The sequence below is a fragment of the Thalassophryne amazonica genome, chromosome 17 (assembly GCF_902500255.1).
Source record: "Thalassophryne amazonica chromosome 17, fThaAma1.1, whole genome shotgun sequence".
Lineage (NCBI taxonomy): Eukaryota > Metazoa > Chordata > Actinopteri > Batrachoidiformes > Batrachoididae > Thalassophryne > Thalassophryne amazonica.
Window position 1 is genome coordinate 48,956,990 of NC_047119.1, and position 27,487 is coordinate 48,984,476.

General features: G+C 41.0%; 1 protein-coding gene across 2 annotated transcripts in view; it reads right to left on the minus strand.

Annotated features, from left to right (window-relative positions):
- lrrtm4l1 (leucine rich repeat transmembrane neuronal 4 like 1) overlaps positions 1-26,562 on the minus strand; it is a 184,264-nt gene extending 157,702 nt beyond the window's left edge. For both annotated transcript variants that reach the window (XR_004565981.1, XM_034192046.1), the window contains exon 1: positions 26,385-26,562. Coding sequence is in view for 1 of the 2 variants with exons in the window: in XM_034192046.1 (XP_034047937.1) it covers positions 26,385-26,388 (4 nt within the window). In the remaining variant the exon portion in view is untranslated. The remainder of the gene's footprint in view (positions 1-26,384) is intronic.
- Positions 26,563-27,487: the final 925 nt, after the last annotated feature.

A 27,487-nucleotide genomic window follows, 5' to 3' on the forward strand; every position in this document is an offset into this window, starting at 1 on the left:
TTGGGCAAGGTGATGATGCTGGAACTTTTGTTTGGTGCCTTTCCAATGAGATTTATAAAGATGACTGCCTGAAGAGAACATGTAAATTTCCACAGTCATTGATAATATGGGGCTGCATGTCAGGTAAAGGCACTGGGGAGATGGCTGTCATTACATCATCAATAAATGCACAAGTTTATGTCGATATTTTGGACAATTGAAAGGATGTTTGGGGATGATGAAATCATTTTTCAAGATGATAATGCATCTTGCCAAAGAGCAAAAACTGCGAAAACATTCCTTGCAAAAAGACACATAGGGTCAATGTCATGGCATAGGGTCAATGTCAATGAGCAGATCTGATTTGATGCAGGTGTTAATTTGGGGGATGAAAATTTACAGGGTGATTCCATAATTTTTTCCTCAGAATTGAGTGATTCCATATTTTTTTCCTCTGCTTGGTCTAAAAAAGTAACCGTTACTGACTGCCACAATCTTTTTTTCTTTATTTCTTATAGTGTTTCTTAAAGCCAGAAAGTTGCCATTTGAAATGACTTTAGTTTTGTGTCATGTATGTGATCTGCTTTTTTTCTACAAAATTAAACAACTGAATGAACATCCTCTGAGGCCGGTGATTCCATAATTTTTGCCAGGGGTTGTAGATGTAGCGACGAACTGTGTTAACTGACAATGGTTTTCTGAAGTGTTCCTGAGCCCACATGGTAAGATTCTTTACACAGTGATGTAGGTTTTTAATGCAGTGCCGCCTGAGGGATCGAAGGTTACATGCATTCAATGTTGGTTTTTGGCCTTGCCGCTTACGTGTGGAAAATTATCCAGATTCTCTGAATCTTCTGACTATACGAGGTCTATTAGAAAAGAAACCGACAGTTTTATTTTTTTTTTAAAACTATATGGATTTGAATCAGGTGTGATTACATCAGCCAAGCTTGAACCCTCGTGCGCATGCGTGAGTTTTTTCACGCCTGTCGGTGACGTCATTTGCCTGTGAGTACGCCTTGTGGAAGGAGTGGTCCAGCCCCCTCGTCGGATTTTCATTGTCTGAGAAGTTGCTGAGAGACTGGCGCTGTGCTTGATCAAAATTTTTTCAATAACTGTGAGGCACATCCGAGTGGACACCATTTGAGAAATTCAGCTGGTTTTCTGTGAAAATTTTAACGGCTGATGAGAGATTTTGGATTGTTTCTATCGCTGTAAGGACTTCCCACGGAGCGGGACGTCGCGCAGCGCTCCGAGGCGACGTCGTCATCCTGTTTCAAGCTGAAAACCTCCAAATTTAAGCCTCTAGACCCAGGACGTCGAGAGAGAACAGAACTTTCAGACGAGGTCGGAATCAGCAGTTTATCCGGACATTCCGTTAAAGGAGATTTTTTTTTAATGAAAGACGTGCGGATGGATTGGCGCGCCGGCTGCGCGCCCGCCACAGGAAAAACACCTCCGTGTTGATAACCATTTGTAAAATCCAGGCGGCTTTTGGTGGCTTTCAGTTGAGTGAGTATCTGAGAAATTATTTAACAGCAGGGCATGTTCCAACTTGTCCTTAAGGCTTCCAACGGACGTGTTTTTCCTGTGGCGGGCGCGCCGTGCCGGCTGCGAGCCAACGCGCCAATCCGTCCGCACATCTTTCATTAAAAAAAAATCTCCTTTAACGGAATGTCCGGATAAACTGCTGATTCCGACCTCGTCTGAAAGTTCTCTGTTCTCTCACGATGTCCACAGAGGTTTAAATTTGGAGATTTTCAGCTTGAAACAGGATGACGACGTCGCCTCGGAGCGCTGCGCGACGTCCCGCTCCGTGGTAAGTCCTTACAGTGATAGAAACAATCCAAAATCTCTCATCAGCCGTTAAAATTTTCACCGAAAACCAGCTTAATTTGTCGAATGGTGTCCTCAGATGTGCCTCAGTTTTTGAAAAAATTTTGATCAAGCACAGCGCCAGTCTCTCAGCAACTTCTCAGACAAAGGAATTCCGACGAGGGGGCTGGACCACTCCTTCCACAAGGCGTGCTCACAGGCGAATGACGTCACCGACAGGCGTGAAAAAACTCTTGCATGCCCACGAGGGTTCAAGCTTGGCTGATGTAATCACACGTGATTCAAATCCATATGGTTTTTTTTTTTAAATAATAACGTCAGATACTTTTCTAACAGACCTCGTATTATTGACTGTAGATGATAGAATCCCTAAATTCCTTGCAACTGAATGTTAAGAAACATTGTTCTTAAACTGTTGGACTATTTTTTCTCACAGTTGTTCACAAAGTGGTGATCCTCGCCCCATCTTTGCTTGTGAAGGGCTGAAACTTTTGGGGATGCTCCTTTTATAACCAATCATGACACTCACCTGTTTCCAATTAAGTGTTCTTTGAGGATTCATCAACTTTCCACGTCTCTTTTTGCCCCGTCTCAACTTTTTTGAAATGTGTTGCAGGCATCCATTTCAAAATGAGCAAATATTTGCACAAAAACAGCAACGTCTATCAGTTTGAACATTAAAAATCTTGTCTTTGTGGTGTATTCAATTGAATATAGGTTGAAGAGGATTTTCAAATCATTGTATCCTGTTTATATTTACATTTTACACAACGTCCCACCTTCATTGGAATTGGGGTTGTATACAGACACGTGAGAAAAAACCAAACAAAAAAGAAATGTTTCCACAGTCTTCAAATCTCTCAGAGGCCAAGACATCGGCACCTGAAGAAGTGGGAAAGGAGCACCATGGACAGCCTTCCACCGATAGCATTTGCACAGCTCAGCAATGAAGCTTTATTATGGAGATACACAGATGAACATTATATATTACGATATACATTAAAGTTTAAACTTTCAGATGTAGATGTTTCAGATTATCCAGCCCCGCCTCTTGCCATCGCTTCCCTCTTTGTCACATCCATGCCAAAGGTTTTAAAGTGTGTGATGAAGCTTAGGCAAGCAAAATCCAAAGCCAGTACTGCGCATGTGATATATTACATTATTGAGTGTGTTCAGTCAGATTTAAGGCACATAAAATTAAAAATTCTTTCAGGGCACAGAAGAAGTGTGTGACATATTACCAGTCACAGAGCCCATCATGCTACGGTGATTAATTGGACACACTGGCATTACAATATTGAAATGAAGTACCTTTCACACACTTAATACCCATTATTTTACACCCATTAATTTGAAAATTGGAATCAGCTGGAATTTCAACTCAACTGCAAAAGCAAGAAGCAGTATAAAATGGCTGATTTATGATAAAAGCTTATTTTACAACTGCTGCAGCTGCATGTAGGACATTCAGAAGACAGGAGAAGCAGTCAATCTAAAGCGCGCGCGCACACACACACACACACACACACACACACACACACACACACACACACACACACACACACACACACACACACACACACACACCACTGTGCTGCAAGACAAATGCACAAGTTGACTAATAACACATCATGGGGAACTGCTAAATAAAGCATAAACGGGGCCACAACCATTAAAATTTAAATTTAAATAAACAGTCAGTTTTGTAACCTGTTATTCTGTCTGGATTTGTGAGCGACAACGCAACGGAGGTTTGGAGAGTCCGTGACCTGTGCGAGTACACACACACACACACGTATACATATACATATATATATATATATATATATATATATATATATACACACATATATATATATATATATAAATAAATAAATAAGAGAGAGAGAGAGAGAGAGAGAGAGAGAGAGAGAGAGAGAGAGAGAGAGAGAGAGAGAGAGACAGATGCAGTTTAGCATGCTTTATTAAGACGAGGTCTAAAATCCCAGCACTTACAGAATTATTGTCCTAATTAGGTGCTGAGTTGGAGCATTTGTCTAAGATACATCAACAAAATCCTGGAAGGGGAATTCTTGTTTGTTCAAATGAGAGACTGCCTGTAAAGGATTTGCACCGATGTCGCGGGTTAATAGTCTGGATGACCTCCAGCATGGCGGCCATAAATTGTTCCCTGACTAAACTTTCCAACCATTCAAAACGCTCAAACAAATCATTTTGCAAAGTTTGCGAAGTGAAAAAAGTGGCTAACAGCCACAAAGAACAATAGCGACCTCTTCTGTTCATTTCTTATCAGGAAAACAAACAACAATTTTTTTAAATACAGGATGCCATTACAGCCCAGAAGCACTAACTTGTTTTGAAAATACTGCATATTTTGACTGACAATGTTCTAGGGCTGTGCAATTAACCGAATTTCGATCGCGATATTGATATTTGTATCAAACGATCTCCAAACTCGTATAATCGAGTGAAACGATTTAAGGGCCTTTCATCAGGCCAATCCGTCAACATGTCCCAAGACGCATGACGTCAGACGCGTCGCTTCGGAAGCGGCAAGGGGGCGGGATTGCTACGTCACACTCTGGCTGTTTCCACAACCTGAAAAAAGTTCAGCGACCGCCTTCTTGAATTTGCGTCGCCTGAACCACAAAAAAGTTTAATAAACAGCAGTAGAACGATTCTCCCATCACCCTGCTGGGAGAAGCTTTTTATCAGCTACTTTTTGGAGTGATGCCGACCGAGGGAGGACTGACAATTTGGTGGGATATGGATTGAACCATGACAGCGAGCCAATCCGCATGGAGAAGCCGGCCTTCAGGCATCATTCCTGGGCAGAGCAACGCAGGCAGCCGGGGTGATGGAGCAAACCCACTCAGTCCGAAATCTCCCACTTTGCCCAACAGAGTTTAGTTCTGCAGCTTTATCGAGGTGAGAATAATGTAAAAATAAAATGAGATGTTTACTGAACTGCCGTGAAGGTTTAATGATCGGTTAACATTAGCTTAGCCTTTTAGCACAGTTGATCTGAGTGAACGCTTTAATTTGTAAATGGTTCAGTCTTTTATTTTTACCAAATAATGCTACAGCTTTTTTCAGACACCATTTTTCAGGCGTTTTTTTTCCCCGTTTTTTTTCTCCCTTTTTTTTTATATAAAAACTGTTTAGTGTTTCTTTATATTTAAAGAAATATTTTTATTTGTCCTAATCAGGAACATTTGCTGTGCAGACAACCAAACTTCCATTGATGAGCTGAACACCACGTCCAGTTGAAAGAAAACATCTCTGCTCTTCAAAATAGGACAAAAGTGTCTTCAGCAACACCACCAGAGTTCAAAGCTGCAGAAGAGACCTTCATCTGGTCCCGAGAATCCGGCATAACATCACCTGCTTCTAAATAAAAGGCTCTTTCAACAGCAACTATTTTATTATTTTTAAAAATGCTGTTTCATTTTATATTTTAAACAAATGAATGGATAAATTTCTCGAAAAGGAGACGTGGTCAAGGGAATGATGACAAAAACACAAACTAATGAAACAAAAACAATGCAGCCGCACTATGTCCTAGTAGCACAAGTCAGGGAGATGCCCAAAGACACTGACCAACTGGTCAGTGACAACAGGGAAGGGAGAGGAAAACAGAAAAATATGTAATATGATATTTTTAATATTTATTTTATTCATTTTATGTTTTATACAGGTAAGGTACAGTACATTTTCAATTTGGAGGTTTTGCGCAAATTGTCTATAACAATTTTTTTTTTAGAGTGAGAGAAATGCTGAATAAATGCATTGTGTAACTAAAAAAAAATAATCGTTTTAATAATCGTGATTTCAGTAAAAGTGGGAATAGATAAATTTTGATTTACTGATCGGTTGCTGACTGTTGCAGTGTGGGAGTTTAAAGCCAAAATGCATTTTTCTTTATTATAGCACCACCTGCAGGTGAAAAAATGTAATGCTTGGTATATAATTAATGTGAAGAGATCTTTATCAACCTTAAAAATTTCTGCTTTCCAAGTTGTACGGTGTGGGCCACACCCCATTCATATTATAAGCCCTATTTTGAAAAGAAAAAAAAAAGTAAAAATTGACCAAATGTTAAAAGAAATTACACATTTCATTTCTGCATGAAAGATTTTTTTTTTTTCTGGTATTTGGAAAGATATTACTTTTAATATGATTTTTCATATTTTGAAAAATACAGAGTAACGGACTTCAAAATAGACCATAGGTATCAGTGTATGAAAATTTGGTCTTTACATGAGGTGATGGTCTAGTGGTAAGCGTTGGGCTTGAGACCGGAGGATCCTCGGTTCAAATCCCAGCCTGACCCGAAATTCACTAAGGGCCCTTGGGTAAGGAGTGTGTAGTGGGCACCTTGCATGGCAGCAGCCTCACATTGGGATGAATGTGAGGCATTGATGTGTAAAGCGCTTTAAGCGTCTGATGCAGATGGAAAAGCGCTAAATAAATGCAGTCCATGTACCATTTTGGTCTTTATTCACTGGATATGCTGAAAACATTTCAGCTCTGGAGGACAAATGGGTGATTTTTAAAGGGGGAAGTACACTCAACAAAAATATAAACGCAACACTTTTGGTTTTGCTCCCATTTTGTATGAGATGAACTCAAAGATCTAAAACTTTTTCCACATACATAATATCACCATTTCCCTCAAATATTGTTCACAAACCAGTCTAAATCTGTGATAGTGAGCACTTCTCCTTTGCTGAGATAATCCATCCCACCTCACAGGTGTGCCATATCAAGATGCTGATTAGACACCATGACTAGTGCACAGGTGTGCCTTACACTGTCCACAATAAAAGGCCACTCTGAAAGGTGCTGTTTTGTTTTATTTGGGGGGATACCAGTCAGTATCTGGTGTGACCACCATTTGCCTCATGCAGTGCAACACATCTCCTTCGCATAGAGTTGATCAGGTTGTCAATTGTGGCCTGTGGAATGTTGGTCCACTCCTCTTCAATGGCTGTGCGAAGTTGCTGGATATTGGCAGGAACTGGTACACGCTGTCGTATACGCCGGTCCAGAGCATCCCAAACATGCTCAATGGGTGACATGCAAGAACTGGGACATATTCAGCTTCCAAGAATTGTGTACAGATCCTTGCAACATGGGGCCGTGCATTATCCTGCTGCAACATGAGGTGATGTTCTTGGATGTATGGCACAACAATGGCCTCAGGATCTCGTCACGGTATCTCTGTGCATTCAAAATGCCATCAATAAAATGCACCTGTGTTCTTCGTCCATAACAGACGCCTGCCCATACCATAACCCCACCGCCACCATGGGCCACTCGATCCACAACATTGACATCAGAAAACTGCTCACCCACACGACGCCACACACGCTGTCTGCCATCTGCCCTGAATAGTGTGAACCGGGTTTCATCAGTGAAGAGAACACCTCTCCAACGTGCCAAACGCCAGCGAATGTGAGCATTTGCCCACTCAAGTCGGTTACGACGACGAACTGGAGTCAGGTCGAGACCCCGATGAGGACGACGAGCATGCAGATGAGCTTCCCTGAGATGGTTTCTGACAGTTTGTGCAGAAATTCTTTGGTTATGCAAACCGATTGTTTCAGCAGCTGTCCGAGTGGCTGGTCTCAGACGATCTTGGAGGTGAACATGCTGGATGTGGAGGTCCTGGACTGGTGTGGTTACACGTGGTCTGCGGTTGTGAGGCTGGTTGGATGTACTGCCAAATTCTCTGAAACACCTTTAGAGATGGCTTATGGTAGAGAAATGAACATTCAATACACGAGCAACAGCTGTGGTTGACATTCCTGCTGTCAGCATGCCAATTGCACGCTCCCTCAAATCTTGCGACATCTGTGGCATTGTGCTGTGTGATAAAACTGCACCTTTCAGAGTGGCCTTTTATTGTGGGCAGTCTAAGGCACACCTGTGCACTAATCATGGTGTCTAATCAGCATCTTGATATGGCACACCTGTGAGGTGGGATGGATTATCTCAGCAAAGGAGAAGTGCTCACTATCACAGATTTAGACTGGTTTGTGAACAATATTTGAGGGAAATGGTGATATTGTGTATATGGAAAAAGTTTTAGATCTTTGAGTTCATCTCATACAAAATGGGAGCAAAACCAAAAGTGTTGCGTTTATATTTTTGTTGAGTGTATTTTCGAGTGTCTTTTGCATAATAAGGCACGCCCACTTTGTGCAATCCTCATCAAATTGTAGGGTTCAACACAGACACGATCCCTGATCATACCATGTAAATTTTGTGCAATTCCATGTACATTTTTTCAGATAATTCTTTTTGCATTTATAGCACCCCCTATTGACATGCATTTACCATATTTCCTACACAGCCTTGTTTCCACCACACACTTTCTGTTTTGACCACTCCCAGCGGCCTATTCTCCTTTATAAAGTTAGCATCTTTTGAGCGATCATACTCATTTTAATAACCTAAGCTCTAATTCGTCTATAGATAGCATTTGCAAAGAGTGGTATCAAAGTGATGGCTTGTGGTAAGATAGATTTTTAAGGTTTTACGTATTTTGCAATACAGGGTAAAAATGGAAAAATAGAAATGGGTGTGGCCTATTACAAAAGACCTGTCATATTCCAAAGAATCTGGCAATGTATGAATGTTGACTGTACGATGTATGGAGTTTTGGTAAAAAAATGCACCACCTGTGGCACTGGCGCGAAGAATTGTGCGGCAGTGTGAAGGTTAAATGTGTGCAAATGTCAAGGTGCCTCAAGAGAAAAATGTCAGATTTGTTCAGGCCCACCCTTGAGCTCCTCTGTATCATCCCTAAAAAATTCAGCTTGACAGGTTGAATGGTGTGAGACAAGCCCACTTTTCAATTCAATTCAAGCACCAAATCACAACAGAGTCGCCTCAAGGTGCTTCACACAATTCAAAAAACAAGATAAAATTAATTAAAAGGTTTTAAAAAACATAGTAAAAGATTAAAAAAGTAAAAAGCATAGTAGCATACACAGCCAGTATGCTAGCCATATGAAAGGGAAAATAAGTGCGTCTTAAATCTGGACTTGAAAGTCTCTACAGAATCTGACTACTTTATTGATGGAGGGAGATCATTCCACAGAACAGGGGCACGATAAGAGAAAGCTCTGTGACCCGCAGACTTCTTATTCACCCTCGGGACACAAAGTAGTCCTGCATCCTGCGAATGCAAAGCCCGGGCCGGTACATACGGTTTAATTACAGGGAGGTGCCAGTCCGTGAACAATTTTTAAGGCTAGTAGCAGAACCTTAAAATCCAATCTCACAGAGACAGGAAGCCAGTGAAGGGATGCCAAAATGGGGGTAATGTGGTCAAACTTTGTTTCGTGTCAAACGTGTGGCAGCAGCATTCTGAACCAATTGGAGACCCCTAATGCTGGACTGTGATAAACCAGAAAATAGAACATTGCAATAACCCAATCTAGAAGAGACAAATGCATGAATCAGGGTCTTGGTATCAGCCATAGACAGGATGGGACAAATCTTCGCTATATTTCGAAGATGGAAGAAAGCAGTCCTTGTAATATCTCTAATGTGGAGGTCAAAGGACAATGTAGGATCAAACATTACCCCAAGGTTCTTCACTTTGTCAGTATGATGTATGACACGCAAGCCTAGCTTAAGCGGTAGTTGGTCAAATTGATACAGATGTCTCACTGGACCAAGAATCATCATTTTAGTCTTATCAGCGTTTAAAAGTAGGAAGCTACTAGACATCCAGCTTCTCACTGATGATAGGCAATCTTCTAAGATTTTATATGGATGAGATTACCAGCAGTTATCGGCATGTACAATTGAGTATCATCAGCATAGCAGTGAAAGGCAATCCCAAAACGCTGCAGTATATGCCCAAGGGGTGCTATATAATTTTCTTTTATAACTTTTCTAGTTAAAATGCCAATAGGCCATGACCCCTTTCAACAATCATGATGTACTTATGTATTTCAAGTAAGACCTGTTCCCAGATTACCCATGTCAAATTTGGTACAACTCTGATGAGCCAATTTTGAGATATAAACTTTTGAGATTGATGGCACCCCCTACTGTTCAGTTGAAACTATTTTAAGCAGGCAACCTCTGTGCCCCATTGGGCATCAGGCACATGAGTTTTGTCCAGTTTGGAGTTACCATTATGAAGATGAGTCCAACTTCCTATGTCACATGTTTTTAACAGGAAGTTCATCTTTTATTTCTTGGGTAGGTTAAGGCCCATCAAGCTCATTTTAATAACTTAAGCTTCTGTGGTCCAGTATACGCTGTGTGCAAAGTGTGGTGTTGATCAGATAAATGGTCTTGGTTGCAGCTCAAAAAGACAGTTTTTGTATATTTGCTAATTTATGAAAAAAAACTATCTAGGTGCAAATGGATATGGCCTAACTCAAGACATTCAGCTCAAGCCAGTGAATATGTCCATATAAGGGACTTGAATGTGCAATGTACTGTTTGGGAGTATAGGCCAAAACACATATGTGCTGGTATAGCGTCCCCTATAGGTGGATTTGATGAAAACTTTTTGTATTCGAGTTTGTTGCAAAGTTTTTTACTAGTTCTGAAAATGGCACCTCTCCAGCTTGTATGGTCTAGAAGCGGTTCAACAATTCTTTAAAGGCTTTTTAAAATTCTGCTTTCAAATGTAGCCATCAGATTTGTTATGAAGAAGAGTTTGAAGTCAAATTAGTGCTGCTAATGATATAGCGAATGTTGTCAATGGGTGAATCAAACTATAGCGCCACCAACAGTGCTGCCGTGGTAAAGCATGGACTAGAATTGGAACAGAATGACTGTATGCTGCTCTTCTGGACCAGTATGCTCTTGAAAAAGGAGATTTTTTTATCTCAATCAGACATTTCTGGTTAAAAATCAAGAAAGAAAGAAAGAAAAAGAAGGCATCGGCATGGAGCAACGCAATGCGCGATAATGGCAACACAACTTCAGGTTTACACATTACACTTTATACCTGTGAGTTGTGAGTTAAAGGGGATTTTCACATTTTGGATCATTTTAATTATTTTCAGATGCCAGAAAACTTTATGATACACTTCACCACTGTTTCAAAGGACAAAAATCAGTGGTTATGAAAGAGGAAAAAATCATTTAAAACAGTTTTGCTGCCACTGTAATCATCTGACCTGACTCATTTTAGCAAAGTCCTCATTAAAAGGAATTGTCTCGAAGATCTTGGCCTTCTATGCACCATTTCAGAAACCACTTACTGTCCTCGTCAATTGTGAGATGCATAATTTGTAGGGAGGGAGACCTTTAAAAAGGCTAATAGATTATTTTGAATGTCAACACATTTACACCAGTGGTTTTTTTTTTTTGTGAAGCCATGAGAGCAGAGCTATGGAAACAGGGCCTTAATTAGGACTCTTGGATGGAATTCCATTTGGAAAAGTCGCTTTTTGAGAGGGGATGCAGCCAAGTCCTTCTGGTCAGGTCCCGACAGATTGGCTGCAGTCACTGAGCTGCCTGATGTCAAAATGACTTTGAACCTCAAAACTCCCCAACACACTTACATATGTTCAAGCATGCCCGAGCACCCAATGTTTTTTTGAAACTATATTTATTTCTTAAACAACACATCAAACTGTACATTTAGTTAATGTATTTACATTTTATGGTCATTTTAATTTTTTTTTTAATTCTTAAAGTTTACATACAATTTCAGGAATCTTATTGATGTGGAAAACATTTCAATGTTTAAAATTATATTTATTAAAATTTTAAAAAGTTGTGGGTGCCCAGTGTGGTGGCAAATTGACAAAATATATTTGCCCAATTACAACATTTCCTGCAAAAGATGCTCGAAATGACGTCCAGGTGTGCAACTTTGCCAGAATTAGGCGATACTGCAGTGGGTAGAAAAGTGTACGTACGTAACTGTGAACAGTGGCGACATTCAGACTGTGAAAACTGGAAGAAAAAAAAAACCCTCACGTTGTTGTAAATTTCATTGATCACAGCAAATCAAGCTGCTGAGTGTGGGTTTGTTTTTGTTTTGTTTTTTTTAGCTCTACCAACTGCTATTCTAAGAACCCTCCTCATTGGAATAATTTTGTAATAGCGGGCTCAAATACAGAGAAACCACGTGATGGTGACTGGTGTGGTGCTAAGGCATTGCTGCTGTGGGGGCACACCAACGTGAAACTGAGCACAACGTGATTGATTTCAGGTTGTGTATGAATGGCTGATTGACCTGTAGACCATGAAAAACACATCTGTTGGCAAGTTGCTTATAGAACAGAGCGTGCCAAGTAAATCCAATAAAGGCCCTGAGCCATATTGGCACATACTGAATCCCTGGATTCAGTCTAAGTTTCTCCCTAAATGGGAAACTAGTCCTTCACAGGTTACTTCTCCAGTCAAGGCTGGTACCCAGTTGCAGCTGGATGGACTGGAACAATACAGATTAAGTTTTTTGTCCAAGGATACAGACAGGTGGGCCACAATCAAATGTCATTTATGTATGAGAAGTTGTCCCAGTTGTCTTGTGATTTTTTTCATTCGTACCTGTGTTTGTTCTTTGTTATACACAACATCTGCCCTACTTGATCCATTCATTAAATTATTAACTTGAAAGAATAAAAGGCTTATTGTTAGAATGTAAATTAAAGTAAAAACTAGAGCACCGTGCACATAGAGCGCAAACCTCCACCAATACTAGTTTCCAATTTCACAAATTACCTTGGAAAAATTTTAAGGTCAAAGTCCTGTTCGAAGTGGCTTTTCATAAACTAAAATATAATATACAGATAATGAATGTTTATGAGTTCAATGGTACAAATATTTCTTGAGATGAAAGACAGAATGTTCCATTAACGAGACAAAGCCAAGTTGAATGGTACGTTTCAACTTTCACCGAATTAAATATTTGCTGCATTGAAAGAATGAAAAAACATTCATTATTTATTAGCTAAAATAGATCCTTGTTGTTTGATATTTTATTCATTTACAGTATAAATAAGAGAAAAGGGACTTACATTTTGGTGTTCGTTACAACAGTCCAACACCAACTTTAAACAGGAGTCCAAAACTGTTCTCAGTTAACTTGGAAAAACAGTTAGATAGTTAAAAAAATCATTCTGATGATGTAGTCCGTGATGCCGTGCACTGACTTCATGTACATCCAAAAAACACACACACACAAAAAAAAAAAAAAACAACAAAACTGTGTACTTCCTCAGTCCAGCGAAAAATCGCATCAGAAATTTACCAGGTTTTCATTCCAACTTCATCCTATTCATCCTAACAGGTCTTCATGCCTCCAGACGGCTTATAGTGTAGTGGATTTGGGTTGTGTGTGTGTGTTAGAAGAATTACCATCATCAATTAGCTCATTCAAATTGGCGACCGTCAGCAAAACAGACTCCTGCCATGTTTAGCTAAACGCCGCCTCACTAGTGCATGTGTGGGCGGGGTTCGCAACATGCAGTGGCACAAAACGTATGGAACCAAATTGAATGGTAAATGCAACGCAACACAAATTGGACAAATAATCCATGTCACGTGACATACAAAGCACCAATCAAATGACAAGGATCCACTCAACCGTTATACAATACAAAATATAGATCAAAAGGGCTTTTCAATATTAAGATCAAATATCTGCTAAATCCACAATACAGATGAGATGTGGATCAAACTTAGTCTATTCACTGAGAGGGCCAGTCTGCACCTCACTGTCACAAATGATTTTATTTCCAGCGTTACAAATTTACATTTGTGACTTGATTGTATAAATACTTTGATTTGCTTTGAAACTGAAGAAACAGTGCAGTAATCTGAACAGAGCATTTGTGTGCTGTGAAAGAGCTGCCAATCGTCCGTTGTGTTGTGTACGGTGATTTATGAAGAGTCCATAGTGGTCTCATGACGAGAACATAACCTGGGTTCATTATTAAAAATAACATGCATATTCTTGTCTTCTGAGGATGTTTCTGCTTAGAATAAAATTCATGTGGGCATGATAAGTTTAAAAAAATGAAAGAAATGACAGTAAATTATCATCATAGTCAACCTGTAGAGTTTGTAATGGAATGTAATTGATAATAATGTCCAAATGTTCTCTCAGATCATGGTATTTGTCTAAACAATACTTTGTAAGAGGCCTTACAAATTAAATTATCATGTAGACGTGTTTTCTTCCAAACATGTATAGTCAGTTTTACAACATGAAGTCTGTAATACCAGAAAATGGAAACATGGATATTATATTCATAACTGTGTAAAATTTTTACCTGATGAGGATACTTCATAAAATTTTGAACCAATATCCATAAATGACTATATTTTACTTTGGACGTAAGTTGATCAACAGGATAGAAAAATTGTCGTCTATGCAAAATTCATTGTGGCTGAACAGAGATTGCACGACTGGGAATCAAACCCAGATCTACATACTGGTAGTCCAACACCTGTCCCACTGATCTACTTCTGTATCTGCACGACCTGGATCTGATGCTGTGATTGACTTCAGGCGGTCAATCGATGGTCTGTTGACATGTTGTCTGTGAGTGGGACTGTTCTTGAAATGACAGAGTTGGTTTTGGAGAAGAGTGTACCTGGTATCAAAAAAAGCAACAACTGGAAACCTTTGCTGGGCTTAGTATCCCACAGATCAGGTAGTTTCTTCATGGCATGTGTTCTCCCCCAACACACAGACGCTTTGAATGAGAAATCTGTGCATGGACACGGGGATCAATAAAAAAAATGCTGCTATCAAACGATCAGCACCACCCAGCGTGCTGCATAAGCTGAAGGGCAGATATATCGTGGACCAAGCTCCCCGTGAATCATCACCGGTCAGAGATACTGCATATTTTATTTATCCTGCAGGAGCATGAAATCCTCACTTTCATTTCTTGGATTCATAACGTGTCAGTTGACCTTCATCTCACTTTATATTAATTAGAAATAAATAAGCAGTGAACCCAGAAGGGTTTCATTCATTTGATTTTTTTTTTTTTTTTAACAGTGAGAGATAAGTGCTCAGACAATCATTTGATTGCTGGCTCATATTTAGATGATCAGAACTGCCTCTAATTTTTGTGCAAATGTCTCCAAGGTAATCTCATGAATGCGAAGTAGGGATTTTTTGTTATGTCTGGTCTTTCCAAACTTCTGAGGGTTCTGAACGTAGCACTAATCAGCCTGTGGCAGAGCAGATAAAAATGTGCAGGTTAGCTGGTATTTAAGGACCAGGGTTGAAAACCACCTCACTATATGACTCCTTTAATAAGCATCTTGTTTCAGCAAGAGTTTAACCTGGACTATTTTCATTTTCAAGTGTACTCCTTCCAAAGTTAAGACCTGGATGAAAAGCATCATGAATCAAAAAAATATTTTATACGTAGTTTGTTTAAAACATCTGTGCCTGTGTTTAATTAATCATCATTAGAGGGCTATACCACACAGCACCATTCCTTCCAGTCTCATCCTGAAGAGCAAATCGGGGCACGTTTTGAAGCATCATAGTAACTTCTTGATCCACTTTTGTCAATCTTGAACAAACTCGGTACACGTAGTAGTTACAGCTATCATCGGCACCAGATTTAAAATCGAGGTCAAGTTTTCGAACTGTTCAAAAATTTCACAAAATTGTCACTCGTGCGCGGTCACTTCCCAGTGGCCATAGTCTTAACAGTTTCAATCACGTTCAAACATCTTTGAAAGGGGGACTCATAGTGACTATGGCTTGAAACTTGTTTGATCATGCTCCATTGGGGTAAAACATTGAAGCCGAAGCAGCGTTTGTTGCAGTTTTGGCACAGGGCACAGCTTGTTACCTTCGTTTTCAGGCAGGTTGCCAGGTCTGCACTTTATAAGACAGCCTGTTAGGAGCCAAGCTGGTCTAAGTCATTTCATCCCGTTTTTGCACTTTGGAATTGTGGGCAATAGTAGTAGAAACGGTACTTTGTGGAATAGGGGTGTAAAGGCTTTAACAAGCCACAGCAGAAAAGGGGTTCTAGACTATTATGGGGGGGGGGGGGTGCTGACTTATCACAGTGTTGACTGTATTGCGTATATGACACTAGTGTACTGCTCATGCCTAATGAACAGGGGCCTTGTGTACAAAGGGTGCGTATGCACAAAAACGTGGCGTACATCCGTCTCCACACTAACTTTCAGATTAATCAAAAGTGAAATGACCATGGAAATGTGAGGTGCTCCATGCCAAGTTCATGGCTGGGATAGGCACGTTTCTACAGCTATTGTTCCACTGCTGACACGTAGAGGTGATGCTGGGAAACTTAATAGTGTGAAAACAAGAACACAGAATAATGTGCACACCAAAGACAAACTTTTGAACAATCAACACACCCTCGTGTTTCCAATAATATTTTAATTTAACTTTTATTTAACCAGGTTAGTCCCATTGAGATAGAGACCTCTTTTGAAAGGGAGACCTGGACAATTATAAAGTTTCCAATTCACCTAACCTGCATATCTTTAAATGTGGGTTGAAGCCGGAGCACCCAAAGGAAACCCACGCAAACATGGAGAGATCATGTGAACTCCACACAGAAAGGCCACAGGTGGGAATCAAACCCATGACCTTCTTGCTGTGAGGCACAGTACTAACCACTAATCCACCGTGCTGCCAATAGTCAGTATATGGGTGGATATTAGGGCTGCAGGTATCAATTATTTTAGTAATCGAGTATTCTATCATTTATTCTGATGATTAATAAGATAAAAAGTACTTTTGCATTTTTAAACAACATCAATAGTCCAGGGCTCTCCCTAAGGCTGGGTTCACACAGCAGGATAATTAGGCCGATATGGGACCCGATCTTCCCCTTCCGACAATCTTAAGGATGCCCCGACAATCGCGATGACGCTAAAGATAATCTTATCAGATATTCTTGCCGTGTGTGGTGTGTTAAGAGCGCTCTGATCTGCTCGGAAGGGCGTCAGGAGCGCTCTGATTGCAAATCGGGGATATTCAACATGTTGGATTTTTTTGGCCCGATATCGCAGCGTGCTGTGTCCTCCGACCAAAGGTGCACACAGCCTGCTGAATGTGACATGCAGCCAATCAGAAAGCAAGGTGAAGGACACACGGAGCCGAAAATAAAATCAAAACAGCTGTTCTGACTTACCAGAAAGTCTGGTGGTCGCACTGTATCCACGCCTTTAAAGAACGCCTTTTCTTTTTCTTTTTGTATTGTTTTTTTCCCCTCTGTTTTAAATAGTCCACAAAGTACCTCTGTTTGTTTACTCTGAAGTCACGTTTAATCTGGAGAGATTTTGCGAGATTTCCTGTCTGACCTGAGAATGTTGGTGTGTGAAATCTGTTCGTGTGTGGTGTTACTGTCCTTACCGTGTGGCTGAACACCACACACTGTACGACCAAACCTGTCAGAGCTATGATTTTTTTATCTTCACGTGTGTGGTCTCTCAGGTTTTGGAAACCTAAAGATAATTTTAAAATCCTGTCCTGTGAACCAGGCTTAAGCAATGGCACAATGTCGCAGCACCACCACACAGATTGTCAAATTAGTGTATCCCTTTCTGTTTTCTAGGGTAATTATTTATTTTTTCACATCTTTACAAGTTTTGGATCTTTCCAGGTGGCAGACGCTCAGCAGTTCCCTGACACCAGACCGTAAGCGCAGGCGGTCAGTGTAATCCTCAGTCAGCCAGTCTGCGTGTGAACGTGAGCACGGCCTCTGAAAAACTGGTCTACGGAGTGTAGCTTTTCCACAAAAGCCACACTGATAAATCCGCTCTGTGCCCTGTCGATGAAAACTTGACTTAAAGTCCACGTAGAGCGGAGCGCAGTGAGCAGACCAAACTGTGTGTTTCTTAAAAAGACAAACACACTGCTTCACTTTAAATGCGCAGTAAGCCATTTCAGATAATCAGCGTGGACCCTCTTTCTCATAAAAGGCTTTATTTTACTCTGTGTGTCACGTTGGAAAGCTGTAGCTTTTGGTGGTAAAATAATTAGCTCTTACACAGCTTATGCACATGCTCTAGTCTTCTTCTGTTTTGTTTCTGGGGATGTGACTGCGCCACACACAGGCCTGGCATATGTATTACAACGTTAAATGGAGCTTTGAGGCACAGAATTTGCCTTGAACATTTTTGTAATCACATTTTTCGAGTTACTCGACTAATCGTTTCAGCCCTAGTTGATATAAAAGCATGCTCAAAGTGATGCGTAAAACAGTATTAACAATAACTGCATTAGCATCAGAGGACAGTGCAAACGGTGCAATCTGATGTGAGCGTGTATTCAAGGAAGGTGAGGATTTACTTGCAAATGACGATAATTGGCTCATGAGCCAATTTTGATTACCAAGACCACTGTTACTGGAGTTGGGCGTAGAACTACGGCCGGCCCAGAGCCCAATACAGCAAGGAGCCAGGGGCTGTCTGTGTCCACACAGGTGCTGACCATGCTGGGCTTCCTGGCAACAGCAGTGGGAGCTGGCCGATAGGTCAGGAGTGTGCCAGTCAGCCTTGAGCCAAGCCATGCCAGCTGTGTGGGACAGAATCCTCCAAAAGTGAGTATCTGAGAAATTGTTTAACAGCTGGGCATGTTCCAACTTGTCCTTAAGGCTTCCAACAGAGGTGTTTTTCCTGTGGCGGAGCATCGCAGCGGCTGCGAGCCGACGTGCCAATCCGTCCGCACATCTTTCATTAAAAAATCTCCTTTAATAGTGGAATATCCGGATAAAATGCTACTCACTCCACTGAAAGCCATCAAAAGCCGCCTGGATTTTACAAATGGTTATCAACACGGAGGTGTTTTTCCTGTGCCGCCACACCGCGCCGGCTGTGTCCCGACGCGCAGACCCGTCCGCACGTCTTTCATTAAAAAAAATCTCCTTTAACAGTGGAATATCCAGATAAAATGCTGAAACAAACTTCTTCTGAAACTTCTCTGTTCTCTCACGACGTCCTGGATCAATAGAGCCTGAAATGTGGAGGTTTTCAGCTTGAAACAGGCTGACGACGGCACCTGGGAGCGCTGTGCGACGTCCCGCTCCATGGGAAGTCCTTAAAGCGACAGTATCACCTCAAAATCTCTCATCAGCCGTTAAAATTTTCACCGAAAACCAGCTTAATTTTTCGAACCGTGTCCACTTCGATGTGCCTCACAGGTTTAGAAAAAATTTTGATCAAACAAAGCGCCAGTCTCTCAGCAACTTCTCAGACAAAGGAATTCCGACAAGGGGCTGGACGACTCCTCCCACAAGGAGTGCTCACAGGCGAATGACGTCACCGACAGGCGTGGAAAAACTCAAGCATGCGCACGAGGGTTCAAGCATGTCTGACGTAAAAACCTATGAATGAAATCCATATAGTTTTTGAAAAAAATAAAAAGGACCTATACTTTATTGACAGACCTCGTATATTATTAAATAAAGCAATTAGGCGGGGTTCTTGTGTTCAGAAGGTTGCCTATGTTTCTTGACATTTGATATTAACATCAGCAACTTGGTAGTAATAAGTTATCAGTACTATTAAGCAAGCTCTTCTTTCAAAAACCCAATTACTTTCTCTGTGTGTCTCAGGCGCCAAAGCTGCCACGGTGCCGTGTGGAGACTTGTGGAAGCAGCCAGCTCCCAGTCATCAGCAGCTTGTTGCCATTATCAGTAGATGTTGTGCTTGAATTAGAAATATTTACTTTAATTAACACTGGGCACTTTCTGAAAATGACTTTATAAAAGGTGACCAGAAAGATGCACATGTTCCCTGTCAGTGCTGGAGCTACACGAAAAGGTAGCGTTTTGCACCATGCCTGTGAATATCACCAAGGTATTCAAATTACCTAGACTCTCTTTTTTTAGATTAGGAGAAGGTGGGACCCACACACATCCACAGGTTACTTTCTTTAGACAATCTCTGCTTAGGTTTTCCAGAAATGTTCTCTGTGGACCAATTACTGTCTGTCTGCTCTGAAAAACGAGTGGATTATTGAATAAATTGAAGGTTGTTGAAGCACCAATGCTCCCCGGTCTTGCCAAAGCAGTTTTTAATACTACAGCAGATGAGCGTTCAGTCAGACAGGCCGCCATCAGGCTCCACATTAATTACAGTTTTTCCTTTCAAAACAGCTTAAAAATCAACATTTATCAATTCGAGTCGTATGTGATATTGTGGAAAGCAGTGGAGGAGGAGATCAGTGGGGAGAGATATAAAGTGCAAATCTTAAAACTCAAAACTACTCCACTGCAGCCCATCAGTGTTGAGCCCATTAGTACGAGGTTGTCTGTGTTTGTTATTCATTTAAAAATAAATAAATAAATGACATTACATTAATTGCCACCGCAGGGTAATTTACTCTCCTGGCCTGGTACAATCTCGCCTTTTGTAAGAAGCAAAGCTGCCGCTGCTTCTATCGACTTCTCTAAGCAGCAGAATAAGAAGATTCTTCGATTTCGTTCAGGTGGATAAGAGGTCTGCAGACGCTGAAAGAATTTTTGAGGTGATAGAAAAAGCAAGTTTACTCACAAACATAAATACACACTCATAAATCGTTTCTTTTAGAACACAATCCGCTGCAAAATTGGACAGAGCCAGCAATTTATTTATATCTATTTTTGTGCATTACAAAGTGGTGTTTTATGAGCCGTTGCACACGCACAGACTCTATTAAGACTCCTCATAGTTTACGTCTCACTGTTCTATTTTTCAAACCATCACAATTTCTTTGTTGCCAAGGTGACATCTACAAAAGCTCTGTCTGACCAACTATGTCCAAAACATAAAGGTACGTAAATTTGTCATATAAACAGCAGGGATATAAGATACGTGAGCTCCACCAGTCGATGCACCATCACAATACGCTTATAATTATGCAAAAATGTGATTGGTGCTGATGTTTTACATTCATCATAAACCATTCGTACGTATAAACTGGAATTCTGGACATGATCCATTTCCCACTTACAATCATCTTGTATGCTTCTTCAAGAGGTTACTTTTTCCAGGGAGGTGTCTACTTTTAATGGAATCACATTTAGGTGTGTGGGGGAGAAAAACCTGTTTACGTCAGAATCCCGATTCTTATCCTCAAGGATTCAAAAGTTAAAGAAAAAATAAATAAATAATAAAACTTTAAAATAACTTAGGTTTCAGTCTATTTTTCTTCACTGATGTTAGTTTCTGTCCAACATTCCTCTCAGCTCCCATACAAGAGTTCGCACTACATTAGCGAATTAGCTTGGCTCATCTTTAGCGTGGAGGACTAGCAAATGCAAGAAGTTCAACCCACTCCAACATTAAAAGCGAGCATTTGGGCACACTCTGGATTCAATAATGCCCTGGATAAAATGGAACTTGATAGAGTGCATTCGGAAAGTATTCACAGAGCTTCACTTTTTCACATTGTTATGTTATAGATGTATTATAAAATGGAGTAAATTCATTTTTCCCCTCAAAATTCTACTCACTAACACCCCATAATAACAACATGAAAAAAAGTTTTATTTTCTTACAAATTTATTAAAAATAAAGACTAAGAAATCACGTGTACATAAGTATTCACTCCCTTTACTCAATACTTTGTTGATGCACCTTTGGCAGCAATTACAGCCTCAAGTCTTCTTGAATATGATGTCACAAGCTTGGTGCACCTATCTTTGGACAGTTCTGCTTATTCCCCTTTGCAGCACCTCTCAAGCTACAGCAGGTTGGATGGGGAGCACAGCCATTTTCAGAGCTCTCCAGAGATGTTCGATCAGATTCAGGTCTGGGCTCTGGTTGGGCCACTCAAGGACATTCACAGAGTTGTCGTGAAGCCACTCCTCTGATATCTTGGCTGTGTGCTTAGGGTCACTGTCCTGCTGAAAGATGAACCCTCACCCCAGTCTGAGGTCAAGAGCGCTCTGGAGCAGGTTTTGATCCATGATGTCTCTGTATATTGCTGCATTTATCTTTCTCTCAATCCTGACTAGTCTCCCGGTTCCTGCCGCTGAAAAACATCCCCACAGCATGATGTTGCCACCATCATGCTTCACTGTAGGGATGGTGCCTGGTTTTCACCAAACATGACACCTGGCATTTACAGCACAGAGTTCAATCTTTGTCTCATCAGACCAGAGAATTTTGTTTCTCATGGTCCAAGAGTTCTTCAGGTGCTTTTTGGCAAAAGCCAGGTGGGCTGCCATGTGCCTTTTACTCAGGAGTCACTTCCATCTGGCCACTCTACCATACAGGCCTGATTGGTGGATTGTTGCAAAGATGGTTGTCCCTCTGGAAGGTTCTCCTCTCTCCACAGAGGAATGCTGGAGCTCTAACAGAGTGACCATTGGGTTCTTGTTCATCTCCCTGACTAAGGCCATTCTATCCAGATTGCTCACTTTAGACGGGCGGACAGCTCTAGGAAGAGTCCTGGTGGATCCAGACTTCTACCATTTAGAGGTTAATGGAGGTCACTGTGCTCATTCTGACCTTCAAAGCACCAGAAATGTTTCTGTACCCTTTCCCAGATTTGTGACTTGAGACAATCCTGTCACAGAGGTCTGCAGACAATTCCTTTGACTTCATGTGGTTTGTGCTCTGACATGCACTGTCAACTGTGGGACTTTATACTGCATGTAGACAGGTGTGTACCTTTCCAAATAATGTCCGATTAACTGAATTTACCCCAGGTGGACTCCAACTAAGCTGTAGAAACATCTCAAGGATGATCAGTGGAAACAGGATGCACCTGAGCTCAATTTTGTGGCAAAGGCTGTGAATATACTTATGTACACATGGGTTCTTAGTTTTTTATTTTTAATAAATCTGCAAAAATCTCAAAACCCCTTTTTTTCCCACATTGTTATTATGGGGTATTGTGTGTAGAATTTTGAGGAAAAAAATAAATTTCATCCATTTTGGAATAAGGCTGTAACATAACGAAATGTGGGGAAAAAAAAAAACGAAGTGCTGTGAATACTTTCTGGATGCACGGAACAACCAACTCAATATTCAAGCTGTGTAAAATGAAGGTCAAGCATTTCAGAAACACAAAAAATTTAGCATGTGCATTTAGCATGTCATCACCACGACTTGAAAGAACTGGAGCAGCCACAGTGATCAACACTAGCAGCCACCCAGAGCACACTGCATCACTTTTACAAAACAAACTCCCGTTTCATTTCAAAAGACTTGCACCCCTACAGCGTCTTGGAACACAAAACGTCAGATTTATGTTGCAAACAATGCAGCTTTCTTAGTTCACCGCAGCAGACTTGACTAGATCCTGAAATTAGCAGCTGTAAGTACTGAAATGATTTAGACTCAAAAATTGTTTTTGCATCGAACCGTGACCCCATGAATCGAAATCGATTTGACTTGTAAGATACTGAAAGATTCACACCCCTAATCACGATACTATGGTTGCAACTAAGTATGATTTTCATAATCAACTATTACCCAATTAATCGATTAGATGTTAGGGACATAAAATGCCAGAAAATGGGGAAAAATGTTTCACGGAGCCCATTTATTTCAATCCATTCATTGCCAGACAGAAGGTGGTAGTATAATAAACCAGAAAAAGTTCACATCTAAAAAGCTTGAATCAGAGAACTTGAACAGTTGAAGACTTAATACAATCGACTGCTAAAATAGTTGATGATTAATTTACAAGTTGATATAATCGCTGCAGCTCTAAATGATACTCCAAAAAAGAAAAAAAAACAAAAAAAACAAAACAGGATTTGATACATGCTTCGAGACACTATTATCACAGCATACGATGCATCACGTACCTCTAACAAACAGTCACGTTTGACAAACTAGACACATGAAAAGTTAACTTTGTTTTTGCTTAATCAACAACTTAGTCGAGTATCAGAAGAATTTAGATAACTGACTGCATAACGTGCAACTCTTTTAGCTGCTCAGGTATGGATCTGCATATTGATTTGGCACAACTCTTATATCAGACACGCCCATGAATACTACTCCAGATGTGGAAAGGACACTCAGAAATTTTAAGTAGACCTTCTTGTTGGGAGGCAAGAGCACTGCTGCTGTTAATAACTATTAATATTGCAATAATGTTTTAAATAATGTGTATATTTATTCTAGTGTGAGCGAGTCAAAATAGAGTACAATTGGTTTCAATTCAGAGATCAGACTTAGTCAGTGAAAAAGTGGTCTCAAGACCAGATTTGAGTACTGGAATGCCATTAATAGTGCAGCAGATAAGTGAATATTTATTGAGGGATCCTTCAGATGGTGATGCAAGCACCAAATTTGGCACACATACTCCTTAGACATTACTCTTTTAAAAATGCCGGGTACCCACGTGAACTTTCAATAGGCGGCCAAGAAGGGGTCAATTGAAGTATTACATAGGGGTCAAAATTTAAAAATGCTCCAATCATATTGAAAGGTATTCCATATTATTTGTCTGATCATAAAGATTCCAAAAAGGTATAGTTTGGACTATCTGTGAATGAATGTTCCGGAGTTATGGGGTAAAAACAGCAAGAACAGTGACAAAGGTCAATTTCAATTTGTACAGGGGTCAAAAGTTAAAGTTGCTCCAATTTTGGTAAAACGTGATGCAAATTATTAGTTGGATGAATACGGTTTTAAAAAGGAATAGTTTGCATCATGTATCATGCTTAGTTATCATGTTACAGGGTAGCATATGTCACGTCATAGAATCGAATGGATGCTGATATTGTTTAACCTTTAATTTGCAAATCAAGCACGCAACACAGTCAAACCTATTCCACTTATTAATCCTATTAGCTCAACCAGTAATTTGCACCACTTTTTACCAAAACTGGAGCAACTTTAACTTTTGACCCCTGTACAAACTGAAACTGACCTTTCTCAGTGTTCTTGCTGTTTTTACCCCATAACATTCAGTCACAGATAGTCCAAACTATACCTTTTTGGAATCTTTATGATATAATATGGAATACCTTTCAATATGACTGGAGCATTTTTAAATTTTGACTCCTGTGTAATACTTCAATTGACCCCTTCTTGGCCGCCTATTGAAAGTTCACGTGGGTACCCGACATTTTTTAAAGAGTAGTGTCTAAGGAGTATGTGTGCCAAATTTGGTGCTTGCATCACCATTTGAAGCATTTTTTTCAGTTATCTGCTGCACTATAATGGAAGAAAAGGAAAAATCTGAATCACAACCAGACTTAAATCTTCCAACTCGATGACCATCCCTTAAATTAGACAGTCATCATAACTTTTGTCCTTCCTCAACTGGCAGATAATTATGACTAAAATATGATCAGTGATTAATGGTTTGGGGACTTGGCTCAAGTATCAACTCTGAGTGCCTTTCTAGTTGACGAATCATTGCATCAATGCTTCTGAAGATTACAGTAAACAAATCATATCCCGATGTCCAGCAGTGCTGCAGCCGTTATATTCATTACCAATTAAACAGATGTCATTTTTAATTCAACAACTATGATAAATTGTCGAAAAAATACATTAACTGTCCATCTCCATCATGCAGCATTTTTAAATTTTTCATGTGTGCAAATAAGAACTCAAAAAGCAGAGAAAAAAACTCAATGAACACAGAGAAAAAGCAACAAATCCCCCACAGCAAAGCAGAATGGCTATTTTCATTATTTTGATGACAATCAGAGAAAAAACACCAGCCAAAGAAACCCAACTTCATCAATTAATTTGCCTCCGTGAGGGAAAAATGTGAAAGACGCAAAATGGATTTACTTTGAAGGGAGGGTGAAGAGGATCAGTCAGGAGTATCGTGTTAATTTGTGATGCGATAATTAATAGAGAACTGGGCGATTTGCTGGAGACAGGTGCTCATTACTGGTACATGCAGCCTGTCACTCCTGTCAGGTAATTTGGGGGATTTTTAAAAGGTGTAATGATAAATCAACAGCATAATTCCAGCCGGAAGACAAGAAGAACAATCACAGCGTGCAAAGGTGTCTGTGCACAAGACCTGCTGTCAAACATCACATTCAGCTGTGAGTGGATGAACAATGGCTTCACTCTGCAGCAAAACTTCCACACACACACAAAAATCAAAGCAGCTGGACAGAATCTCCTCAGAGCTGTCTGGGGAGGACTGTTAAGAATCAGACTTGAGGCTTCATTTAATGCAACTTGGAAGGCTGGATGGTGAATTTAGCACCTATTGCTGGCGAGATGGTGGAGGTGATGGACAATGTGGGATGAATGGAGTCAAAAAATGTCAAAGCATTAAAAGAAACGCAGAGGAGGCACCTGGAGACGCACAAGTCGCCGTTTAACCTGCTGGAGATGGTGAGTGGGGTAAAGCCTGTCCCTGTGTGGCTCTGGACTGAGGACAGGTGAGTGTTTTCTGTCCTTTTGCTCTCTGCAGAGATTCTTTTAAAATTCAGAAATCCCACACAGAAACCTCTGTGATGTCACTGCTCTGCAACAATCTGCAGGAAAGATTTGTAGAAAATGGAACTCAAGTATGCGCAGGAACAACCGGCGAAGGATTTCAGGGAATTTTGTTCACGCATCTTTTTGTTCTTGAAGGTTAAATTATGAACAGACATATTTTTTGTTGTTTTTTCCCCTCTGTTTCCAAATGAAGCGTGCACCCGCCTACTTACCCATGTTGGTTCATCAGTCCGTTCCGTTCCGTCCTCCGTAGCGCAAAATCCGCTGCACAGATCACGACTCCGTCCGCGTCCTCCTTCCCAAATACCTGGAGATCAGCGGGGGCCGTGCGCGCCCCTCACGCGCGTGGTGACTCACCTGCCTTCATTCTTAAAAACCTGACGTGATTAATGAGAGCTCGTCAAGTTTTCGCCTATGCTTCCCGACGCAGCGTAACTTTCCTCGGCTGTGCCAAACAGCCGTGCCATCAAGCTCGAGCCGCCTCAGTGCGCGCGCGCGCTCCTCTGGCGGAGGTGCGCGCCCAGCCGCGGAGGAGCGATTGGGGGATCAGGTGCGGAGTCTGGTGTCCTCTGCGCAAACATCCACGGGCACGGCAGGCAGCGATCACCGCTCAGGACTCTCCGGTGCGGCGTGGGCGCGCGCCACCGCGTGAGGGGGAGGCGTGCGCGCGCTTGGAGAGTGAGAGAGAGGGCAGTGCAGCGTGAGCAGCTGCACACAGTTCGGCTCTAACGCGATGATAAGAATTCAGATTTGAGTTTGACGCGTTCTTCATGCAGCAGCTTCCCGCCCTTCACCACGTGTGCGTGCACGCAGGTGTGCGCTGATGGTGGCAGCGTGAGTGGGCACCTCGGCCCACCTCAGGGTTGCATAATTACTGCAGGTGGGAAGGCGAAATTAAAGCGATCTCTTTGAACTGAGGGTGACGTTCTGCAAAAATAAAAACTCAAACGAAAAACGTCAACAACCAGTGTTCCCAGGATGGAGCCAAGAGGAGATACATCTGTTGTAGATTTAGTCACAGTGAGTTAAATCTGACATGTTCTTCATGCTTAATGCAACACAAACAGACCTCGGAAAGAATAAAACAAAGTGCTATGCCACCTCTTCCAAAGAGAAACCACAGTGATTATCACCAGATAAAGAGAAACCACAGCGTTGAAGATGTACAGGAGGCAAATGATAAATTTCAAGCTCAAAACTATGGGTTATGGTGCTTTCACCATAAGACAGAGGAATGTTCGGGCAACTCTGATGTTCTTTGCGGTCCCACAAAAATTTTCAACATGCTTAAAATCTTTGACATTCATGCTAAAAC